At 48.6% G+C, this 16,439-nt stretch overlaps 1 protein-coding gene across 1 annotated transcript; it reads right to left on the minus strand.

Moving 5' to 3' along the window:
* Nucleotides 1-906: 906 nt before the first annotated feature.
* On the minus strand, nucleotides 907-5,669 carry BAMBI (BMP and activin membrane bound inhibitor). The gene is made up of 3 exons (XM_068146033.1): nucleotides 5,325-5,669; nucleotides 2,073-2,363; nucleotides 907-1,672 (listed from the first exon to the last, which is right to left on the minus strand). Exons 1-3 carry the CDS (start codon nucleotides 5,398-5,400, stop codon nucleotides 1,254-1,256), a joined length of 786 nt encoding a protein of 261 aa, XP_068002134.1. The 5' UTR covers nucleotides 5,401-5,669; the 3' UTR covers nucleotides 907-1,253.
* Nucleotides 5,670-16,439: the final 10,770 nt, after the last annotated feature.

The following is a 16,439-nucleotide window of genomic DNA, read 5'->3' on the forward strand; positions in this document are numbered from 1 at the left end:
TGCTTTAATAGCTGTGATAGTCTAATAAAGCATGAAAAATAAATACAATAAGCTCCTTGGATAATCCAGAGATTGTTTGTTTTTAGCAGCTAAGCACTGAATAAATTAAATAACCAAGTGAAGCAAGAAACTAACAAGTGAACAAATCCTGGCAGGGAAGAAAAGCTCTCTGTGCAACAGTATAAAGGAGGAGACAGATAAAAGCAAGTACAGTGTGAGCCTGAAGAGTCAACACAAGAGTAGGAGCATGAGATACTGAGTTACACTATAAAAGGCAGGTGTTCTCCTCTGTGCCCAGAGGGCTTATCAGAAGAAAAAAACATATATATATACACACATAGAGAGAGCAGAATAGGCATTGTGGTTTTGGGGTTTCCTTCCCCTAAAAAACCAATCCAACAACATAAGAAAAATGTATAAAAGGCAGAGAAGAAAAAAAAACTGTGAGACAAGGGAGGAAAACCAGGTCTAGAGAATTAGGAGCTACTTTGTGACACGTTCAGAGAGGAAGCAGTTCATCGAGTAAGGCACAGTTGCAACGAAGCCACAGAAGAATTCACCCAGGTTATGAGCAAAATGCAACAGCCAAGAATTGAGGAGGAGAGTTCACTGCTACCTGAAGTATTAAACAACACTACTTTCACATTCTGGAATAACCACCTCATTTCCCTCACACGGTAGGAAAACGGACTCTCTTCAGAGCCTAACTTACATACAGCATTACCATCCATATCGCCTTGATTTGTTACTCACGATGATCTCGAAGGTCTCTTCCAACCTGGTTTATTCTATTCACCACCACTCAAACCCCAAGGTTTTTTTTTTTCCAAAACAGAAGTCACAAGCAAGTTTCAGACAAAATATATATATATTTAAAAAAAAACAACCAAACATCTTTACAATAAGTCAGGAAACATAGGAGCTTGCATACAGTTTATTGTAATAACTCAGTTCTCAGCTCCCTACAGTTCAGACAACCCTGGTGACAGTGTTTACAACTTCTAGTTTTTGCTTTCATAACTTCAAAGCAAACAATACATTTGAGTGTATTTTACTCTGTGCAAATAAGACAACGTTTTGGAATCCTTCAGAAGAAATATCCAAGATTCTGTTTGCAGAGGTCCTTTGCTTCTCAAAGATGATTTATGAGAGTTTTGTTTTGTTTTCAGATAAAGTGCTCCTGTCCAGCAGAACCCAAAGGCCTTCAAGAGTTCAGAGAGTATGTTTAGCTCAGATCAAAAAAAAATAATTGGTCATACAAATTCCAGCTTCCCGTGTCCGCTGTACATTCCCCAGTGGACTAGTGAAAGAATTTTATCATTGCTGAGGTCTGAGTGTCTCATTTTATCACAGGTCATGCAGCAGTTCTCGTGACCAGTCACAGGCACCATGCATTCCAAGTCCAATTTTGCCACCTGCCCTTTTTTCGAATGATGTCCATGAAAACTGTAGTGCAAACGGGAGAGCATTTGCTGTCGCTGATCCTGCAGTCTCTTGTTTTCACTCCTGAGCATCCGCAAAGCCAGCATGATAAGGAGGACCAAGATTAGCCCACCAGCTATAGGCACAGCAATTACAGCTGCCCTGAACCACAGCTCTTTCGAAGAGGTCAATTCCTGCACCTTCGTGATGAGGTTCCTGCTGCTGTCATGTTGATATCTGCTCCCTTGTCCTGCAAAGGGGAAACAACAACCCATCAACAACTGGTTTCTACGTAAGCATCTCTCTTAAACACCAGAGACAGATTTAAGCAGGCAGTCACACACTCTGCAGTATCTACAGAAAATACTCCTATTAAAAAAAGGCCATTTCTGAGGCAGTTTATAGCATGGAATTTCTTAGCCTGGCAGCTGATTTAAGTAGGAATGTCACTGCCATTGCCTTTCAGAAGCAATGTCAAGCTGGCAAAGCAAACCTCTAACGTTAATGCGGACAAAAAAGCTACTTAGCTCGGCTGCCCCCCTGCATCCAGCCACCCGCTTGTCCCTCTGCTCTCACTACTTGTATTAACAACTAAATCAACAACAAAGTTTTGACACTACAGATATTTCACTGAAGCTTCCTTGTCCTACCTGAAGTATCACTCCTGGAAGAAGACAAAACATCATGTAGTCCCCTGTAATTGCACATATCTTCATGACAGCATTCCAATGTGGATATGGTGGCAGTGCCAGAGTGGTTTTGTGCTTGTTTGGCTTGGCAGATATCGGCTGTGCTTGCAATAGAGTCCAAGCAGCCATGAGTAAGTGGGGAATGTGTATTCTGAGGATCAAGCAGTCTGGAGAAGCAGGCACTAAGTTCAGATTTGCACATATAGCCGGTTGCAACACAGTGTGCAGCATCACAGTAGCATCTGATTTCACCTAAAAAATAAAAATTGTGCAAGAGAAGTAAGAACTTGGTTCTTCATCAACACCTCACTAGGTACTCATACTAGCCACAAGCATCACACAAGCTCCATACCAGTTTTGGGGGCCTCCTCTGGACTGTAAATCCCTCAGAGCAGGGCTGTTTTCTTTCCATCTTGTACAGTTCCTACCTCTTGTAACTTTAATCCCTGCAAATGCCTTGGGGCACTTGTTTTAATTACTAGCACTACAGTCCTTTGAATTAAAGCAAGAACATTTCACTAAAACAAGGTTGGGGGGTGGAGAAAGGAAGGTCACAGTGGCTTTTTTCTCCCCCCCCCAAGGTAAATTACTGAGAAGACCATTTTATGGCTACTTCCACTCGCTGTCAGCAGTTGCATTAAACCACATCTAAAAATGAAATCCCAACTTTAGAAGCAACACACACCTTCAGTCCTATAAGGAAGTCACATCTAGGTTTAAAAGCATTGCTACAGGAACAGCAGTCTATTTTTATAAAGGTAACACTTCTTTTAACTGGGCATAAGCACACAACAAAAATAGTGGGTTTAAATATTTGTGTGACAAATGAAGGGGAAAAAAAAGTCGGAACTGCTGAATTGTTTATTACCTCTCAGTACTGTGCCAAAATTTAAAAGGTTTAACTAACACCTTATAAAGCTATTAGCTAGAACCATTACCATCCAAGTTTCCCCAGTCAGGAAGGTTTTTACTGTGTGAAACTGGGCAACTATTTGCAGTTTCTCCCGAAAGAAAAGCTCTTTAAGAAGCCATTCATGCAAAAAAAGGCTTCCCCCCCACCCCAGCATTACAAAATAGAAACGGTGCAGTTTACAAATAATCTGTTTGTCAGAGTCAGTGTCTCTCGACTCAGATGTAAAGTAATTGCATGGGGTGAAACTGCAAGGCTAAAAAAGCTCCCCAGTTTCCCCTCCCCAACGCTGCACGCAATCCAAACTTCGGTCAAAAGGGGAAACACTTACACTGAAAATCCTATACCAGCTCTATGAAAAATCTCTCAGGAAACCTCAAAAATTTCTGAAGGAAGCGATAAAAAAGTTCCCTTCATAAAACTCTTCATTCTGTGCTCTCCAGGCTGCTCTGGTATGAATTATACGTGTCCCGTGCTGTAGGGAAAACTCCTCTTTCTAGGCAAACTGCAACTCAAACTTAATTCAATGCACCATCGATCCGAGGTTTAGGAGGAAGCCAGGTTTGGGAGCCATCCTTGTAAGAGTGGACTCAAAACTGCTTCTAAAGTGCACGGCAAAAAGTCACCTGAATTGTCAGATGTCTTCCTTCTACGGTCTGCACTTCAAAAAAAATCAAAACACGGGCTTTCCTGCTGCCACCCCTTCCTATGATGCTTCCTACCGACCCATACTTAAAAGTATTCTGAAAAAAAGATGTTAAGTCATCCCAAACAAGTTCACTTCCCCTCTTTAAGCCTACCTTCATACTTTCCCCCCAAATGCTACTGCAGGCTCCAGGCCTCGAATTTCCCGCTGCTCTTTAATAACTCTGCTTAATAGAAGCCAAATGATGGAGTGTCTCACTGTCTCCAGTCCAATTCCCTTGGGGTTTTAAACCAAGTAACCTAATTTCCCATGAATTTACACACACTGTCATCCAGTGTGCTATGGTAAAAAGACTCAACCATTTTCTAAGCATTTTATGTGAGGCCTTCCTTCCACCCTCGCTGGAAAAAAGAAACCCAAAGCCAAAAGCACCACATTTTCATCCTTTTTTCATTGTATGAGAGTTAAGAGCAAGACACAAACGAGGAGCAGCAGCAGAAGTGAAGAAGTGACAGCCCTTCCGTGAACACAGCACGGGAAGAAAGTGAGACAAAACACACTCTTCCATTTTAATTGTTTATAATATCACGCTTCAAATTCTAAGTTTTATTGACCTAAGACAACCTTCTAAACAAAATCTGACGGACTAGTCGTCAGGTTAATGCAACTGCTTTTTAATTAAAGCCACGTTCGCGGTGAAACAGAATGGACTTTGTATGACTGTATTAAAACTGTATTTCTGTCAATTCATAAAGTTTCTTCCTGTGCTATGCAAAAGGCCAGAAAGGGTATTTGGTATTTTGAAACAGTGAACAATGCCCTTCTGTTCCCTCCTCTTTCTTGTTACTGTATGTAGCTATTAAAGAAAAATGTCTGCTTTTAGTCAAGATGGCTACAGGAGAGACCGCAGGCTTCTCTTAAAAGCTTTTGAAGTCAGCAGCAGCCAGAAGTCTGTGATCCCCTAATTATATCGTTATCAGCACATAGTTTCAGTATCTGCGACTTCACATCACTCAGTCACTCCCTGTTCTGCCCGCTTTGATGGGGCCAGCAGACTCCCCCCTGCACACTGCCAGGGCTGTTATTTAGGGGTAATTACAGCCTTCCTTCCAAAATAAATAAATACCGCCGCACATCAGCAGCACGGCGTTAACTTAGCCCATAACCTCCTCCCCGCAGCACGGCCATTAGAGGCAGCCGGCGGCTTCCCCCAGCCCCGAGCGGGCGCTCCCCGGGCGGCCGGTCTCCCGCCCCGCGGCGGGCTGCTAACAGGGCCGCCCTTTCCCTGTGACAACCGCGGGTCCACACGCACGGTCCGACCAACACAGGCGGCCAAGTGGGAGAGGAGGGACTGGACGGGAGGGTGCCACCACAGCGGCTCCCCACGCCGCCCGCCGACAAAGGCTCTACGACGAGCTCCCAAGAGTGCGCGGGCCCCCTCGCCACCCGCACCCACCGGCCTCGCCGGGGTGGCGGCAGCGCGCTGGCTCTGCCGCCGCCTGAGGGGCTCCTCCTGGACCGGCTCCCCTCAGGTAGCAGGGCCACTCAAGGCGTCCCCCTCTTCCTCAGACGTCCTATTCCCCCCGGGCGCAACTCCACTCCGGCGCCCGGCTGCCCTCGGGCGCCGCCGGCCCCAGCTGCCCCGCCGCAGCCTCACCTTTGGTGAGCAGGACGGCCATGGCGCACAGCTCCAGTTGCAGCCAGATGAAGATGTAGCTGGAATGGCGATCCATTTACCCGCCCGCCGGCGCGGCGCCACTCGCCACAGCCCGCAGCGCAGGCACGGCGGAGCCGCTGCCGCTCGCCCCTGCCCCGCCGGAACACCGAGGAGCCGCTCTCCCGCGGACAGAGCCGTTGCGCGGCCACCGCTGCGGCGGGCAGGGGACGGCGGCGGCTCTCTGCCTTCCCCTCCCTTCTCCGCCGCGCCGGCAACCCGGTCCCCAGAAAGAGCAGGAGCTGCAGCCGACGCGCTCCAGCCCGGCTGGCGCTGCCTCACTGACACGGCGGCGGCGGCTCCCACCCCGTAAATACCGCCGGCGCCGGGCGCGGGCCGCGCCGCCGCCCCCTGCCCCTCCCCGCCCCGCTGGTTGCGCCGCTCGGAGGCGGGCGCGGCGCTCCCGGGCAGGGCTGCTTCGCCCTCTCCTCCCCCGCTCCGCCCACCCGGTAGTCCCGGCCCCGCGGCGTGACGTGAGCTCCCGGAGGCCGCGGCGCCCTCGGGCGGTGGTGGCTCCGGTGGCGGCTCCGGGCGGGCCGGCTGCGTGAGCTATTAACCCTGCTTAATTCGATGATGGGCAGTAAGTGCAGGCCCCCAGGCTCCCCGGGGCTCTGCCAAGATAGCGATCGCTGGCGGCGCGGAGCGCCCTGACTCTCCGCATTAGTTGCGGGGCTCTCCGGGGGCCGCCAGGATCCCTCGCATTAAGCCCCTCAGGGTGGCTGCAGCGCTGAGTTGCATAAGCAGATGCAACACCTCTGGTTGCAGGCTCGGCGGAGCCTCGTTTAACGAATAAAAGGTGCTGCACGGCCCTGACTTCTTGGTGAACGGCAGAGTTACGGTGAGACGATGTCAAATTCTACACCCACTGCTCCACCACCCGGGCACTGCCACCCGGCCTCCAGCCACCAGCACTCTGCCTTGGCACTCCGAGCTGTGCGAGGGTGCAGCAGCACTGCATCCGGGGTGGGTTTTCTTCCGAGGTTATGAAATCCCGACGTGTGGGCTTGAAGCGGTGCAGGGCTAAGAGCATTCTGTTGAAAGCAGACTGCACTGCAGCCTCCCCATCCCCACCAGCCACGCCACTCTTACGGCCTGGGCAGCTCGGGGAGGGTGGGGGCGGATGTGGGTCTGCGCCTCTCACTCAGTCCCCTGGCATCTTCCACCCTGCTGTCATGTCCACGCTGCTGTCATGTCCATACAGCAGTGGCAGGCCCATGGGCCAGAGCTGTCAGCAAATACACCCCATGGTGACTCTTCTCCTTTCTAAAACAACTGTTGGAGATAGAAGCAGGAGGAGATGTTCCACCACTGGGTTCTCTCTGACAGAGCTGCTGCTGGTCATATTTATCTTGGATAGTTTTCCTTCGTGTGTTGGTCCTAAAACAATGTGCCCCATAGTTAAAATTAATCCCTACCTTTCTGTTCTCATTACTAACCTGGATTTCTCCAGCACTTGCACACCGTTTCCCATTTATGGGCAGATTGCTTTAAATATTTGGGTCTGCAACTACTATTAAAGCTCTTGGGTCATGTATAGATAATAAGTTAATAGTAAAAATGAGTATAGAATTTTAATTGGAAATGTTTTTGAGCCTTTATAGACATTTTCAACTGAAGACATAATACCTTGCAACAGAGACATCCCTCCCCTGAAAGGAGGAAATATGAAATCTAAGACTGAGATAACCCCAGTTTACTTTGGCAGAGAGGACCAGGCTGGATCTCCAGCTAATTAGTGCGATGCCATCACGCCGTAATGGTTTTGCTGGGAGTCTTGCGATTTGCATATGCGTAAGACAGATGCACGTGCGCTGCACCACAGCCTTTACGCTTCTGTTGCACGTATTTGCACTGCACCACAAAGTTAATTTTCTAATTCTTATTTTTCTGTTTAGAAATAACAAAACCCAGAGAGATCAGCCAAGCCGTATCTCCTGCTCTGGCACCAGCTGTCAGACACTCATTTGCAAACGCACAGAAATATCATTCATAATAACTCGGAATCGTTAGGGCAACGTGCGCGGTTGTGCTGCTTCTGTTCCTGCCGCTGGTGACAAGCGCATTTAGCAGATCTCATTTGTCACATGTGATACCGACAGGCTGGAAATGGCTTTTATTCGTGGAGCCACATTACTGCACTAAGTAACATGAGAGACTCCCTGAGAATTATAAACATCCTGGCCGAGGGACCGTAGGCACGCTAACCGGTAGGCAATGTGCTTGCCATCAGTTTGGAGCAGCGAATTTCATTGACAGCTGTCAAGTTTGAATTGTGAGGTACAATTTGCTGTAAAAAACTTGCTAATTCTGTAGGCTGTAGGCATGCTTGAAGTACCACAAGTGGAGAGGGGTGGCAGGGATTGCTCCTCAGCCTTAGTTCCCCCCTGCCAAGCAACTAATTTAAAGACCCTTTGGGGAACTTGTGGACCAAGCCAGGGTGTCAGGAGAGGGGTGGACTGGCTCACTGCATCTGCTTACTCCTGGGTACTCTGCTCAAGGAGCTGCACAAGGATTGCGTGGGGTCCTCTGACAGACCATAACATAAACAAAATAATTCAGCTTCTGCAGCGCTAATTTGCTTTTGTTTTAGAGGCAAGAGCAAACAGGGCCAGACTGGCCTGTAAAAAGGGACAGGAGACAGACCCAGCACAAAGCAATAATAACAACATGTTCTGCAACCAGAAGGAATGTGGGATAATGACTACAAGGAACCATCAAGGAAAGCGTCAGGAGCCTGAGGCTGCATGACGTGTCTTCAGCAGCCATGGGAGAGCAGCCTGGAGCCTCCACTTGAACGGACTGCACAGCCCCACAGAGCAAAGGGCTGCTCCTCCCAACAGATCCGGTGAAGCCCTTGGAAACCAACACAAATTAAGGACCTGGTTGCAAAATCAGCCTCTGGGCACCTCAGGGAAAGGGAGCATCTCGCAGGAGCACATTCGCTTCTGCATCAGCTCAAAATTGTGTCATAGATGCAAAATTTAGCCTTTGAGAAGACAAAATTGCCAACCAAAAGATGAGATCCATCCAGAGTCTTTTTGGGCCACTCAAATGCTGGTCTGCTACTTTTACTTCTTTTCACAAGCCAACAGTTGCAATGCCACATTTCTGCCAGGAGGACTTAAAAACTGATGAATTCTCCTTGAAGACCATTCAAAGGAGCACCCAAGGTCCTGAACTATTCCAGACTGTTCCAGATGGGACTTTCCCCATCAGGTAAGCAGCTTTTCAGCACAAGACCTGCTTTCCCCTACAATCACATTCAAGCCAGTCTTGCTGTGTAGCTGCTTGCCTCTACAACTGCATTCAAGAAGAGACTTGCTATTTTCCACCAGGAGCATGTGAGCAGTGCAGCCATGCAAGATTCTCCCTCTCAATGTCTCAATCCTTCCCATGAAATCTAAAACCACATCCACTTTCTTCAGAAAATCCATGTGCTTGAGAGCCCCAGCACCAGCATGAGAGGATGACTGTCATGAGGTGTTTAGGTCTGTCCTAGATCAAGGGGGAAAATACAAAGAGAAGTCAACCTGGCAGCATTTTCCAAGCATGTAACTTTGAACAAGAGAAAAGCTCCTCTCTGGCTTGGGGAGCCCAGCTTTAGAAAATTCAACCTTCCCTCTTTGCATTGCTGCTTTCATGTATCTCCTATCTCTTAACATGAACTGACATCAATGCCTGTCCCCACTGCTCCTCCTTACCATTACATCCCACCAGCAGCAGCACACCTGCAAAACTGTCTGAATTCAGCTAAAACCTTTGCCAGCAGGTGCCCTTGATTTAAGCAACTAGTCCTAGAAAAAGACTCTGCAGTGAAAAGTAATTCCTTCATCTGGCAGCTTGGAACATAAGCATGAATTCTTTACCCTTCTGTAAACATGCCTAGCACGCTGGTAACTCACCATTTCTCTCTTATGTTTGGATGCAACTTTTCAGGCTACCTCTGTCAAACAATCCTGTTAACACTGTATTCTCTGCTTGTTGGAACCATTCCACCAGGACACCCTCCAAAAGAGAAAAATTCCGGCAAAAATAGAAATGGATAGCAGTTGCAGTTGGGAAATCCATTCTACGTTCACCTCTATAGTCAAAGCATTACAGCAGCCCTTGTCCTGGGGAAACCTGCATTCCTCAGGGAGCTGAGGATTTGCATCCTGCTGGGTTTGCATGTACACACTGGCATTTGTCAGTCTGGCCGAATGAGAAGCCAGTTTCACTGGCAAGGGAAGGTTAGCACTGCCACACTGCAGCCATTGCAAACTGGTGCCAAGGTTAGCACTGCCACACTGCAGCCATTGCAAACTGGTGCCAAAGAAATATTCACATGCTGTATCCTTTATTTTGTGCACCTTGCCATTAGGATCCAGCTGGGAATTTCTTCCTTGGAAATGATATAAAGTTAAAAGCATTGGGAATATCTAAAGCATCTCTGGAACAGTATTAATCAGGGCAGTACTTTTTTTTTTTGTTAACTGCTCAGCATTAGCCAATAAACAGTTTTATTTTTCCACTTACTTTGCTAGCATTTTGGATGTAACACGTATATTGAACTGAATTGCCTATGTTTATGCTGATTATTGTCTTTAAAAAATAATTAAGGGTTAAGCTGGCATAGTTGTGCTCAACATAAAGCCCAGGGGGCAAGAAACGTAATATGACTCTATGCAGTTGCTTTGGCTTCCCATTATTGAGGCTGGCCATGGATTTACTAAACCAAGTAGCCATTTCAGGAGCTACGACTGTGCACAGCCCAAGCCTGGCTCTCTCCCTGGCCGCTCCCCTGCGACAGGCAGGCTGCTGGGCAGGTTCCCGCAGGTGAGTAACTCCCAGGGAGCATTACCCCCGTAAATGGGGTAGTTCAAAGAGGTGGATGGAGGCCTGCATGCCACATGCCTTCTCATTTTCAGCAGCAATTAGCATGGCCCAGTGAAACCTGCAAGCTGGAGGGAGCTATGTTCCAGGGTTGCTCAGTGATACCTGTTCACATAAAATAAATAGGAATCAAGACTAGCGAGTGCCCTGTTGGGTCCACCTCTCCATGCACATGTGATCATCCAGGTGGCATCAATCTGCACCCTCCCCCAGATACAGGACATGATAAAGAGATACTTTCTAAAGGCCACAGAAAGTGGAAGTATTTCCTGCCATGTTCATCAGTTTTGGGGTTATTTATTTAAAACCAATCCTCTCTCCCCCGAAACGAGCTGCACTCCTACTCATCCCAATCAATAGGACGATTTGCATTTATCCTCCTGGAGGCATCTCTGCTAGGACCAGGGCCAGAGCGATCCAATCGATAGGGGGGAAGCAGGAGCAAGGCTGGAAAAGAAGCAGCAGAGAGATTCCCCCAGGGAGAAATGCAAAACACTGGAGAGAGGCAACAATTATTGTAATTGAAGGTAATGAGGCCGAGGCGCCAGCTCCAGCTCTGCTTAACATCATTCAATACAAAGTGAGACGCACATGAAGGAGACAGCCTGAGCCCGGCTTGCCCCGATGCAGCCCATCCCGGCTCCCTGCCCTCTGCCAGCTCTGCTCGCAGTCCAGCCCGGCTCCCTGCCTGCACCCCGCATCCAGCCTTGCTCGTAGCCCGCACCTAGTCCTCCCCTTCTCATTGCCTCATCTCCTGCCTGCAGCCTCCTCACCACAACCCCCACAAAGCAGCACGGATGCTCCCGGGACAGGTCTGTCTCGTGTGTAGACAGCCCAGCAGCCCTGAAGCTGACACATCTGGACTGGTCTGTGGTCACACAGTCCTTGTTTTCCTTTCCATTGGAGACTCCCATATCTGTAGCATCTTTGCAGAATCTTAGAAGCACAGAATTGTTTGGGTTGGAAGGGACCTTAAAGATCATCTAGTTCCAGCTCTCACCCTGTCATGAGCAGGGACACCTTCCACTTGACCTGGAGTGTCCTGTATCTTTAGTGTGTTTATCCTTGCTGTGTGCTGAAAGTCACATCCTGGGCACCAAATCACTCCGACAAGGACAAATATTGTCCCGTCCTGTGGCAGGACAACAAACTCTGTCCTGAGCTCTTAACCTCCAGCCTTCCTCTACATACCCTCCCCCCTGTCACCCCAGTTCCTGTCCTCCACTGCTTCCCCACTGTGCAAGAAACTGGGGGAGCAGATTTTCCTGGTGCTGGACTGGAGAAGATGCAGCAGAGGAGAAGAAGATGCTGGAGAAGGGGAGAGAGTGCTAGAGAGGAAAAGAGGATGCTGAAGAGGGAAAGAGGGTGCTGGAGAGGAGCTTATAGCTGCCCCGCAGCTTTTGCCTGGACTCCACCTGGCACGGCAGGTGTATGTGTGTCTGACACCGCACCTGACCTGCACATTCGCTAGTACCAGAGCAGAGCTCACACCAGCTTTTGGCAGCATCTTTAAGAAGACACAACTGGTGGTTTCGCTTTTGATTCCTTAAGCATAGAATCCACCTCGCAGCCCCAGCAGCCAGGCTGCGGAGATAGGTAAGCCGTCAGCACCGCGATGGATTTATTGAACCCTCCTTTCGATGGATGCCGCCGGGGCCACAACGGAGCCAGAGGTGGTAAAGGCGGCAGCGGCCCCGGCGGGGCACGACTGCGGCCGGCTGCCGGCTCAGGGCGGGCAGGGCTTGCCCTCTACTGGCAAAGCCAACCCTAGCAGCAAGCTGCCGGAGCCCTCTCCTGCAGCCGCCCTGGTAACTTCTGCCCTGCAAAATACGGGGGTAAAAGGTACTAGGACAAAGGTACGGCTGCTTTCTGTTGGCAGGGTGCAGCTGCTGCAGGCGTAGCCATAGATGAGCCCATTGCCAAAACATACCCGGTGGTATACGGGTAACATGAGCTCCCATCCCAGCAGCACCCTCTACGCAGGAGTTAACATCCAGGGCTCAGACATCACCTTGTGAAACACCCGTGTAAAGGTGTTACATGTCAGAATTCATAAACGGTACCAAAACAGTCAAGCACCAGCTATCAGATGTGAGTTATCAGGTGTCTAGAGATAAGGCACGGCAACTACTAGGAATTCACTTTAGATGCCAAGCATGAGAAATCATTAGTTATGTCCTGACACAGCATAGCAGGAGAGGAGAGCTAGCACCAGAATCATGACATAGCCCAAATCCCTTGAAATTGAGTGTCACTGTAACAGGACAGAACACACAGTTTAAGGAACATTTGTTAGAGAGAGCTCCAGCTGGCACATGGAGTGAAACAACCATGGTGGCAAGTCAAACCACAGTCAGTTGGGGGGGGGGGGGGGGGGAGGGGGGAGGGGCAGATGGGAAGCCCATTGCCTTTCTAAGGAAGCATCTCAGGTTAAGATAATGCCCTTGAGGTCTGATCACAGATGTCAGTTCTTTGGAGGACTTACACCCAGCAATCAAACCCTGGGATGCTCTGCAGGGGCTGGGGGCTATGCAAGATTGTTCTCTGCTCTTGCAAATAATTACTGTCAGCAGCCCCTCCACAGTGGCAGCTCTAACAGCTCTTGATGCAGGTAAAGGAACTCTCCAGTGATGTGGTATTCAGTATTAGTCAATATTTATTGCTCAACCTCTGTTTTCTGAGCCATGTATTTTAGAGCCAAATGCCGGAGACGAGGCAGTCAATGCAAGTCAGGAAAGCCTATACACATTATAATGGACTGGAGCCTCAGCTACTTAAGTAGGCAGCACTCTGCTAGTTGACACCAAGATCCAGAGCTGACAGGTAAATGCAGATGCAGTAGAGAAGGCCAAAGGCAGAGCTAGATCTCAGAGCTTCCAGAAGATGGATATGTATCTCAGTAACACCTTAATAATTCAGTCTCAGAAAGCTGCTATTTGAAAAAGAAGTCAGCAGGACATCTAAACACAGACGTGAAATAAGAATAAATCCCTAATTCTCACTTTACCATGAAAACCATAATAGACAGGAATATTTCTGGGACAGGGTAGATGTGGAATTATGAGTCAGTAAAAGCTGTGGATTTAAATTCTTAGTTTATTATTCTAGCAACATGTGGTGATGTGTTCTAGGCTGGCTAGGGAGGCCATGTGTGGATTCTTCCTTTCTCTGGCTCTAGGGCAGGATCAGTAACTGCATCAGGAGCAGGTCCCAGTTCTGATAACTGGGAATCAGAGAAAAAAAAGAAAAGGAAAAGAAAAAGTGAAAATGACAACATGGCAAAAGGAGCTGCAGTGAGTTTTGACAAATCTGCAACAGGCTGAGGACGCTGAACACACCATATGCTGGGGTGTAGGGCAGCATCTGAAGACCTTAACTCACCCTTTCTGGTGAGTTTAACTGGGGAAGGTGGTCATATCCTCAGCTTGCTGCCAGCCTTCCCTGAAGGACTCCCACCCTTGTGGCATCAATGGCAGAAGGAATCATCCACAGCCTGGCAGCGAAGCACCTGAGGGATAGGTCTGAGCATTTTCCTGCCACTCTCCAATGTAGAGGATAATCTCAGACAGAAGAGAGGATATAAAGCTCTTGCCACTAGCATCACAAGATGCCACAGCAGTTCATCTGTAGGAGCACTGCAAGATCAAAGGCAGATCAGGCAGAGCAAAGGATGGGTGGAGAGAATTAGAGTGCTGGCAGAAAGTGATACAGAATGGAACAGAAACCCAAATTCCCCACAGTCCAGGGCTGAGAGGCAGTGAGGGGGCACACAGGGAGATGAGTTGAGAGAGCTGATAATCCTGGAAGGGGGAAGAAATGTGGCCCCTACATTTTCATAAGCACTGAAGGGAAGAGTGCAAGACACAGGACTCAAAAAACATTATGAAGTCCCAGAGTAAAAAAGCAATCCTGATTGTACTCAGAGCATCCTTTGCGATGAAGAGTCCTTTTCCCTCCCAAGCACAGATTTTAAACTCATATTGTCCTTACCAGGGCAGTAACAGAAGTACCAGTAGTAGAAGCCAAATGAAGGGAAATGGCTATTAAACACTTAACCCAGGCATTGAGCAACAAAAATCATACATGACAATCTGCATTAATTATTGTCCCCGTTGTCAGCCCTAGATACTTACATTTCTAAACAAATACAGGTTATATTAACCTCAATTGCATTCCCATCATTACAGCTGGATTCAAGCTCTGTGCCAAGGGAGGAAGGACCCTGTGAGCTGCTCTTTCCAAAGCAGGAGTGGCAGGAGGGACTGCTGGCGCCAGCTCTGCCCATGTTCCAAGTCAAGCAAGGACCATTTCATCTGATTCAATCTCCTTGCCCTTCCTGAAGTCCTCAGGTTAAAACAACACTGGCTAATCCATGACACAAATGCCAACTGCAACATTTCTATTTCCAATAGCAGGAGGTGCCACTTGGTTAAGTGCAGGCACAGGATTTCTTAAGGCCATTTGCCTGATGACTGTGCCTGTCCCCCTCACTGTGGCAGAGAAGGCACTCAGAAGCCCAGAGGTGCCTTGCAGAAAGAGAGCTCAGCAGCAGAGTGAAGCACAGACAGGAATACAATAGCATTTCAAGCTCCTTTCCTGTCACCCAGGGCTATGAGACATGCCAGCCAGCATAGGCACACTGGGTGGCAGCAGGGCTCCAGGGATTTGCATGGCTCCAGGGCTGCTCTTCGCTCTGTGCCAGCTGTGTGCTCAGGCCAAGGTGGGTTATTCTCCCCACCTTCAGCAGAGGGGCTGGAGAAAGTGATGGACATACTGCAGTGGGGGCAAATAATAAGGAGCTGAGAGTAATTACTCAAACTCCTCCCTGTGCTGGTGGGCTCCCGTGTAAATCTCTGCTCTTCAGATAGGATCATCCCTCCTGACACGGTCTTCAGGCCTCTTCTCAAACACCTGAGCTCACCTTTGTCTCTCTTGCTAACACCACTTTCCCCTGTGTTTACACATGAAGCTAGAAAGTAGCAATGGCTACACATATTAAGATGTGAACTAGGTGAAGAGAAGTGAAAACAGGCCAAAATGGGAAGGAGCCCACAAAGCTAGCAGAGAGGAAGGATGAGAAATGAGCCACCACAGTGAAAAGCAGTGAGTGGATCTGAGCACCAACCCCACAGTGAGAAAAGCTGGCCCTGGCACCATGCTGAGGGAACAAGGTGTGAGGTGCCAGGAAAAAGGGATGCAGTAATGAAAGCTAAGGACATGCTGACTGACAGGCGTGCAGTTCCAAACACCCACATGTGAAAAATTGTCTTTGCTGTCCATTCTAATGGTTTGCAACTTGACAAGCTGATGAGCCCAGCTGGCACTGTGGTGGTGCCGGGAAGAACTGGGTGTGAGAGATAGGTGCAGCGAGAGCAAAGAGAAGCTGAGGTGCACTTGAAGAGCAGATGTTTGGCAGGAGGGCAGAAGTCTTCAGGAACACCCCCTGTGCAGGACAGTGCTCTCAGGATCCATCTCTCTACTGAAAGGGGCCTTCTGCATCCTTTGTGACAACTCTAACAGCACTCATACTTTCATTCCTAAAGCCTGGTACCTTGCTCCAGAAAGAGATCATTATTTCCAGCATGCCAGACTCAGGATTTTTCACTGTGCTCAGAAAATGAATCTCTCAGTGGCCTACTTCATCCCTGGTCATCCTGCAAGAACACTTGGATGGCAAATATCTCACCCTGGCTGGTGGAATTTTTTCCTTTCTGATTCCAGTGATGTAATTAGGAAAGCACAAATGATGTGGCTTTTTCGGAAAGCCTGCTCCTTCCCTCTTTGCTGGCACATCTGCAGCAGTCCTCCACACTGTGTTTGTGTCAGAGATTTACTTCATTTGTGTTGAAAGAAGAGGCTGTCAGAAATCTGGAAATGGAAACTGTGGCAGGGTCCTTCCTTAATCCTTAAAGCTACACAGCTGCCTCAGACTCCCTCAGCACAGATCGCTTACAAAGCTGGTGGTATGCAGTGACTTCCCACCACTAACCAGTGGGGATTGGCAGATAATATGTCAGGAGATAGCCTCAGCTTATAAAGTGTGTTTCTTCCAGAAGATCACTAAAGCCAAGTACAAAACCAGCCAAAATGATTTATTTGATTAATAAGTTTATTAAGAGACCCATGCCTCATCAGGTGTGGTGGGGGTGACAATCCTGAACAGAAACACACAAGCCAGATGTAAAA

This window comes from Melanerpes formicivorus, unplaced genomic scaffold (assembly GCF_026170545.1).
Source record: "Melanerpes formicivorus ecotype bairdi unplaced genomic scaffold, bMelFor1.0.p_v2 SCAF_13, whole genome shotgun sequence".
Lineage (NCBI taxonomy): Eukaryota > Metazoa > Chordata > Aves > Piciformes > Picidae > Melanerpes > Melanerpes formicivorus.